General features: G+C 45.2%; 1 protein-coding gene and 1 long non-coding RNA gene across 2 annotated transcripts in view; one reads left to right on the forward strand and one right to left on the reverse strand.

Moving 5' to 3' along the window:
• The window catches only part of LOC135092794 (uncharacterized), a 61,593-nt gene that overhangs the window by 24,482 nt on the left and 29,611 nt on the right, over positions 1-7,500 (reverse strand). The gene's annotated exons all lie outside the window — the stretch shown is intronic.
• The window catches only part of LOC135092832 (homeobox protein Hox-A3-like), a 24,519-nt gene that overhangs the window by 833 nt on the left and 16,186 nt on the right, over positions 1-7,500 (forward strand). Inside the window, exons 2-3 of the mRNA XM_063991575.1 lie at positions 2,576-3,093; positions 7,317-7,375. Of these exons, the coding sequence (XP_063847645.1) occupies positions 2,576-3,093; positions 7,317-7,375 (577 nt within the window). The remainder of the gene's footprint in view (positions 1-2,575; positions 3,094-7,316; positions 7,376-7,500) is intronic.

Consider the following 7,500-nt stretch of genomic DNA (forward strand, 5'->3'; position numbering starts at 1 on the left):
ACGGCCAATTACCAACAGTTTACTGCCCATTGATCCAAACTGACCCCTCTCTCTCTCTCTCTCTCTCTCTCTCTCTCTCTCTCTCTCTCTCTCTCTCTCTCTCTCTCTCTCACCTCACACAAAACCATGAAAAAGGAAAATAACAAAAATATGAATACCAAAAGAGAGAGAGAGAGAGAGAGAGAGAGAGAGAGAGAGAGAGAGAGAGAGAGAGAGAGAGAGAGAGAGAGAGAGAGAGAGAGAGAGAGAGCATCCACATTGCCACAAAACAACACTAATTTGTTGATTATAGGGAAATTATGCCCCCACTTCCCCCCTTCTCTCTCTCTCTCTCTCTCTCTCTCTCTCTCTCTCTCTCTCTCTCTCTCTCTCTCTCTCTCTCTCTCTCTCTCTTTAGTCACACAAACTCAACTGACAAGCAATAAACTACTTAATTAGGCAATGTCTCGTTAAGGGAGAGAGGGAGGGAGGAAGGGAGAGGGAGAGGGAGAGGAGACAGGGAGAAGAGAGAGGGAGAGGGAGAGGAGACAGGGAGAGAGGGAGAGAGAGGGAGAGAAAATTACCCAGCATTTCGTGGTTCCCTCCTATATTGGTTTATAAAGAGGGGGTTAATGGATGACCTCGCGATGGCAACACTGCATCAGCTGATTATTGTAAACATTGGCTTGTGTGTGTGTGTGTGTGTGTGTGTGTGTGTGTGTGTGTGTGTGTGTGTGTGTGTGTGTGTGAGAGAGAGAGAGAGAGAGAGAGAGAGAGAGAGAGAGAGAGAGAGAGAGAGAGAGAGAGAGAGAGAGAGAGAGAGAGAGAGAGAGAGAGAGAGAGAGAGAGAGAGAGAGAGAGAGAGAGAGAGGAAGGAAGGAAGGAAGGAAGGAAGGAAGGAAGGAAGGAAGGAAGGAAGGAAAGGAAGGAAGGAAGGAAGGAAGGAAGGAAGGAAGGAAGGAAGGAAGGAAGGAAAGAAAAGAAAGAAAATAAGAAAGGGAGAAAGAAAGGAAGAACCAATAAGAAAATAAAAAGAAAGAATAAAAATAAGAAAGAAAAAGTAAGGAAGAAAAGAGACCAAAATAAAAATAATGAAGAACCATAATCTCTCTCTCTCTCTCTCTCTCTCTCTCTCTCTCTCTCTCTCTCTCTCTCTCTCTCTCTCTCTCTCTCTCACGCCGGAAATCAGGTAAGTCAATTAGAGATATTTCACTTTTATTGTTATGTTTATGCCAATTAAAGAGAGTAATGAGAGCGAGGGACTGTGACGACCTCTCTCTCTCTCTCTCTCTCTCTCTCTCTCTCTCTCTCTCTCTCTCTCTCTCTCTCTCTCTCTCTCTCTCTGATTTTCCTTCGTTTTACTTTTACTTTTCTTCTTTTCTTCTCTTCTTTTCCTTGTTCTTCCTCTTCCTCGTTCTTTTTGTCTTACTCCTCCTCCTCCTCCTACTCCTTTTCCTCTTCTTAACTATGTCCTATTCTTCCACCACCTCCTCCTCCTCCTCCTCTTCCTCTTTCTCCTTCTTCTTCTCTTCTTAACCTGTCAACCTTGTCCCCCTCCTCCTCCTCTTCCTCCTCCTCCTCTTCTTCCACATCTCTCCTTCCTCCTCTTCCTCACACTGAAATTCCTTCTTCTCTTCCTCCTCCTCTTCCATATAAACACAACAAACTAGTCCTCCTCTTCCTCAAAGCCTCCTCCTCCTCCTCCTCCTCCTCCATCTTCTTTTCTTCCTCCTGAAACTAAACAATTGATCTTTATGTTATTCCTCCTCCTCTTCCTCCTCCTCTTCCTCCTCCTCCTCCTCCTCCAATCTCGTCTTTTCCTGCCAGTAATTCTCGTCACTTCTATTACTTTTCAGTATTACTCTTATTACAAGGTTTATCCAGTGTCCCCTCTCCCTCTCTCCCTCCCCTCTCACTCCCCTCTCACTCTCACTGTCTCCTCCTCTCTCTCCCTCTTTTTATGTCCTGGTAATTGTGGTTATTATCTTTGTTTCTGTGTGTGTGTGTGTGTGTGTGTGTGTGTGTTACTCTCTCTCTCTCTCTCTCTCTCTCTCTCTCTCTCTCTCTCTCTCTCTCTCTCTCTCTCTCTCTCTCTCTCTCTCTCTCTCTCTCTCTCATTAAATACAGTGAATTTATACGAAGCAAATTTTTATGATAGCAATCTCTCTCTCTCTCTCTCTCTCTCTCTCTCTCTCTCTCTCTCTCTCTCTCTCTCTCTCTCTCTCTCTCTCTCTCTCTCTCTCTCTCTCCCTCACAGCGACAATCCGCGACACAATCTCTGACGTTATCAATTACAGCTCTCTCTCTCTCTCTCTCTCTCTCTCTCTCTCTCTCTCTCTCTCTCTCTCTCTCTCTCTCTCTCTCTCCCTCACATAAATCCCACTAAAGGATTGACTGCCTTGTCCGACATGACTGGGAGAGAGAGAGAGAGAGAGAGAGAGAGAGCACGAGAGCATACGCGGATGACCTCACCCTGTCTCTCTGCTACGGTCCTGAGGAGGAAGACGCCACTGTCAGCACGCTGAACGCCACTCTAAGCCGCATAGCAGCGTGGGGCGAAAAGTGGCAAGTAAAATTTGCGGCACACAAAACGCAGCTGCTCACCATCTCCAGACTCGGGACGGCCCCACGCCTTGTCTTCCAAGGCGACACGCTGACCCCACAGGACGAGGTGGAGGTGCTGGGGGTCACATATGATAGAAAGCTGTCCTTCAGATCCCACATAGAGCGGCTCGCCAGGGAGGCCTCAGGGAAGCTGGCATCCCTGAGGAGAATGTCACCTCTCCTGGACAGTAGGGGAATGGAAGTCCTCTACAAAGCCCAGGTTCGCTCGTCCCTGGAATACGCGTGCCTGGCATGGGGAGGTGCGGCCAACAAGCACCTGTCTCTACTGGACAAGGTACAGGAGAGGGCGGCAAGGCTCATCAGAGAGGCAGGACACCAACCAGCACTACAGAGTCTCCAACATCGGCGTGACGTGGCGGGACTCACTGTAATGTTCAAGGTGCAGCTACAGTGTGTGCCGCACCTACAGTCACTCCGGCAGCCTCCCCGACTGGCCCAGGTCGCTACCAGAGCCGTCACCTCAGCCCCGGAGGAACTGCTGCAAACCCGGTGCAGGACATGGCACCACCAAAGACAGTTTATTTACACTTATGTGAGCTGGTGGAATAAATTCATAGCCAGTGAGCAAAACATTGAAAATATTGCGAACTTGACAATGCAAAATTTTAAATGTAAAGTGAACGAGTGGCTGATACAATACAGACAGCAGTGATAAAAACAGAGTGAGGCTTTTAGATAGGCAACATTAACTATGTAACCTTTAGTCTCTAAGTTGTCACGATATTCTATATAATGTAGTGGTGACACCCTCTGTAAATTATGATGTATTTGGTATAAATAAAAAAAAAAAAAAAAAAAAAAAAGAGAGAGAGAGAGAGAGAGAGAGAGAGAGAGAGAGAGAGAGAGAGAGGGGTTGATACTTTCATGTTTTCCTTCTCCTTGTTCTTGTTTTTCTTCTCCTCCTCCTCCTCCTCCTCCTCCTCCTCCTCCTCCTCCTCCTCCTCCTCCTCCTCTTCCTCCTCTTCTTGTGGTGGTGAGGGGAAGAAAGGGAGAAGGTACACACACATTAAAGAGGGAAATGGGGAAGGGAGGGAGAGGGAGGGAGGGAGGAATGGGGGAGAGGAAGGGAGGGAGAGAAAGAAGGGAGGGGAAATGAGGGGATAGGGAGAGTAATCGGTATATATCTTGTATGGACTCTCTCTCTCTCTCTCTCTCTCTCTCTCTCTCTCTCTCTCTCTCTCTCTCTCTCTCTCTCTCTCTCATTTCTCTTCATCTTATTCTTCAATTTTACCTTCAAACAACTCTCTCTCTCTCTCTCTCTCTCTCTCTCTCTCTCTCTCTCTCTCTCTCTCTCTCTCTCTCTCTCTCTCTCTCTCTCTCACCCTCTCCCTACCTCTCCATCTTCATTTACCCTCCCTACAGTCAGCCGTCACCCCTCCCCCCTCCCCACAAAATCCGCTAGTCACCCCGGGAAAGGTAGAATTAATCTTTAGAAAACGGAATCTTTTGTTTACATTGGGGTAGCGATCAGCTGTGCGGGGCTGGGCGAGGTGGGGCGGGGCTCGCGAGAGAGTGAGTTGGTGAATTAGTGATGTTTCAGCGTGTTTCTCTCTCTCTCTCTCTCTCTCTCTCTCTCTCTCTCTCTCTCTCTCTCTCTCTCTCTCTCTCTCTCTCTCTCCGCCTCTCCCAGCAGTCAGAGGATGAGGGGAGTGTTGATGGGAGAGGGAGAGAGGGAGAGAAGGAGGAGAGGGGAGAGAGAAGGGAGAGGGAGAGGAGAGAGGGGAAATAAAGGAGAGGGATTAAAGGGAACGCGAAAATTGTTACACCTTTCATTTTACTCTCTCTCTCTCTCTCTCTCTCTCTCTCTCTCTCTCTCTCTCTCTCTCTCTCTCTCTCTCTCTCTCTCTCTCCCATTCCTCGCACCTTGAGTGAGAGGAAATGGGGATAAGAGAGAGAGAGAGAGCGAGAGAGAGAGAGAGAGAGAGAGAGAGAGAGAGAGAGAGAGAGAGAGAGAGAGAGAGAGAGAGAGAGAGAGAGAGAGAGAGAGAGAGAGAGAGAAGGGAAGAAAGAAAAGGAAAGAAAAAAAGGAGAAAGAAAACACATAAACAAGAAAATAGCGACATAGAGAGAGAGAGAGAGAGAGAGAGAGAGAGAGAGAGAGAGAGAGAGAGAGAGATATGACTCTTAGTAGACAATTGGGGTGTTAGCAAAGTAATCAATTAGAAGAAGGATTACTCTCCCTCTCCTCTCTCTCTCTCTCTCTCTCTCTCTCTCTCTCTCTCTCTCTCTCTCTCTCTCTCAGTTATGAATATATGAGAGGGAGGGAGAGAGGGAGAAGGGTGAGAAAAAGTATTTATAAGCGAGGGAGAGAAGAGGAAGGAGGGAGAGTGGAGAGAAAGTGATAGAGGAGGGAGGGAGGGAGGGAGTGGAGGAAAGGGAGACAAGGGAGATAAACAGTAAATGAAGGCAAGGAGGAAAGGAGCGATGGAGGAAAGGAGGGAGAAGAGGAAGAGAAGAGGGAGAGAAAAGGGAGAAGAGAAAGAAGATAAAGAAAGAAAAGATGGAAGGAAGAAAAGGAAAAGAGGAAAAGGAAGAGGAAGAAGAGGAAAGGGAAGAAAAAGAGAGAGGAAATAAGGGAGAAAGAGAAGGAACAGAAGAAAAGGAGGAGGAAGGAAGAAAAGTAGGGAAAAGAGACGAAGGGAGAAGAAAAAGGAAGGAGAGAAAGAAAGAAAGATAGATAAAGAAAAGAGAAAAAGAAGGAAAAAAAGAAAAGGAAGAGAAAAAAAGAGAAAGTGGAGGAAAGAAGGAGAGTATAGAAGAGAGACGAAAGGAGAAGAGAAAAAGGAGAGAGAGAGAGAGAGAGAGAGAGAGAGAGAGAGAGAGAGAGAGAGAGAGAGAGAGAGAGAGAGAGAAAGACAAAAGAAGATAAACAAAAAATAAAGAAAAGAAAAACAAAAAATAAAAAAAAATCACGGAAGGAGCAAGAGAGAGAGAGAGAGAGAGAGAGAGAGAGAGAGAGAGAGAGAGAGAGAGAGAGAGAGAGAGAGAGAGAGAGAGAGAGAGAGAGAGAGAGAGAGAGAGAGAGAGAGTTATCGCGGTGTAATCATAATGAACATAACATTCTGGCGATCTACATAACAAGACTTGGATTATGTTATGAAGGGAGAGAGAGAGAGAGAGAGAGAGAGAGAGAGAGAGGGAGGGGGACAGGGAGGGAGAGGGAGAGGGAGGGAGAACGTTGGGAGAGATTTGGAGAATGAAAGGGAGGGAAAAACGCCGCATTTAGAGAGAGAGAGAGAGAGAGAGAGAGAGAGAGAGAGAGAGAGAGAGAGAGAGAGAGAGAGAGAGAGAGAGAGAGAGAGAGAGAGAGAGAGAGAGAGAGAGAGAGAGAGAGATAATGACAATAATAATGATTTCCACATAAAGACTGAGAGAGAGAGAGAGAGAGAGAGAGAGAGAGAGAGAGAGAGAGAGAGAGAGAGAGAGAGAGAGAGAGAGACATACAAACTTCTTACAAAAAAAATAAATTTATATATAACAATAAAATATTTCCCTCCTTCCTTCCTTCCTCCTCCTCCTCCTCCTCCTCCTCCTTCTCCTCCTCCTCCTCCTCCTCCTCCTCTCCCTCCCCCGTAATTCTAAAGGGAGAGAAAGAGAGAGAGAGAGTAACCGCAGTTTTACAAAAATTTAAACTCTCCCTTTGTTCGCGGGAAATGATGCTTGTACGGGGGAGAGAGAGAGAGAGAGAGAGAGAGAGAGAGAGAGAGAGAGAGAGAGAGAGAGAGAGAGAGAGAGAGAGAGAGAGAGAGATTTATAATTTGTAAAGATTGTCAGATAGGGAAGTAAGGAAATGGGGAGGGATTGAGAGAGAGAGAGAGAGAGAGAGAGAGAGAGAGAGAGAGAGAGAGAGAGAGAGAGAGAGAGAGAGAGAGAGAGAGAGAGAGAGAGACTACGATTTTATAACCAAACAAATAAACAACACAAAGGAAAGAAAATAATAATAATAATAATAATAATAATAATAATAATAATAATAATAATAATAATAATAATAACAATAATAATGAAGAAAATAAAAACGAACTATCTCATAAATCACGCACTTCTCTCTCTCTCTCTCTCTCTCTCTCTCTCTCTCTCTCTCTCTCTCTCTCTCTCTCTCTCTCTCTCTCTAAGCTGCGGCGAGAGAGAGAGAGATGGAGAGATGCGATATGACAATGGTTTACACACTATTAGAGAGAGAGAGAGAGAGAGAGAGAGAGAGAGAGAGAGAGAGAGAGAGAGAGAGAGAGAGAGAGAGAGAGAGAGAGAGAGAGAGAGAGAGAGAGAGAGAGAGAGAGAGAGAGTCAACATAAAACACACTCAATATCAACAAAGACAACAAAAAAATAAAAAAACGAATAAAACAAACGAAAAAATAAATAAATAAAACTAAATATATAAATAAACACAGGGGAAAAAAACACAAACAAAACACTAAATAAAAACATAAATAAACCCCTCCAAAAAAAAAAAATCTTTTCCCCCCTCAAGAAAAAAATAAATAAATAAAATCAAATAAACACCGATAAAACACCAGACACCAAAAATAAAACACACCAAAATTAAACACAAAAAAAAACACGAAAAAAAACACAAAAAAAACACAAAAATACTCTAAAAAACACCAAAACAAACACAAAAAAAACAAAAACAACACAAGAAAACACCAACATAACACCAAAACACCACCAAAACACAACACAACACCCACAAACACAACTTTCCCACAGGCAGAACCAGAAGCAGAAAGTGTCAGCATGTCGCCTTCGTACACTTAGCGGTAACTATCGTACACTCCCACACATTAGTTCAGCGTGTCCCAGTGTCCCAGGGGCGTGATAATCCGTGGTAGGGGGGAGTGGGGGGCGTGGGAGTGACGGCTGACTGACAGGAGGAGGAGGAGGAGGAGGAGGA

The sequence above is a fragment of the Scylla paramamosain genome, chromosome 41, assembly GCF_035594125.1.
Source record: "Scylla paramamosain isolate STU-SP2022 chromosome 41, ASM3559412v1, whole genome shotgun sequence".
Lineage (NCBI taxonomy): Eukaryota > Metazoa > Arthropoda > Malacostraca > Decapoda > Portunidae > Scylla > Scylla paramamosain.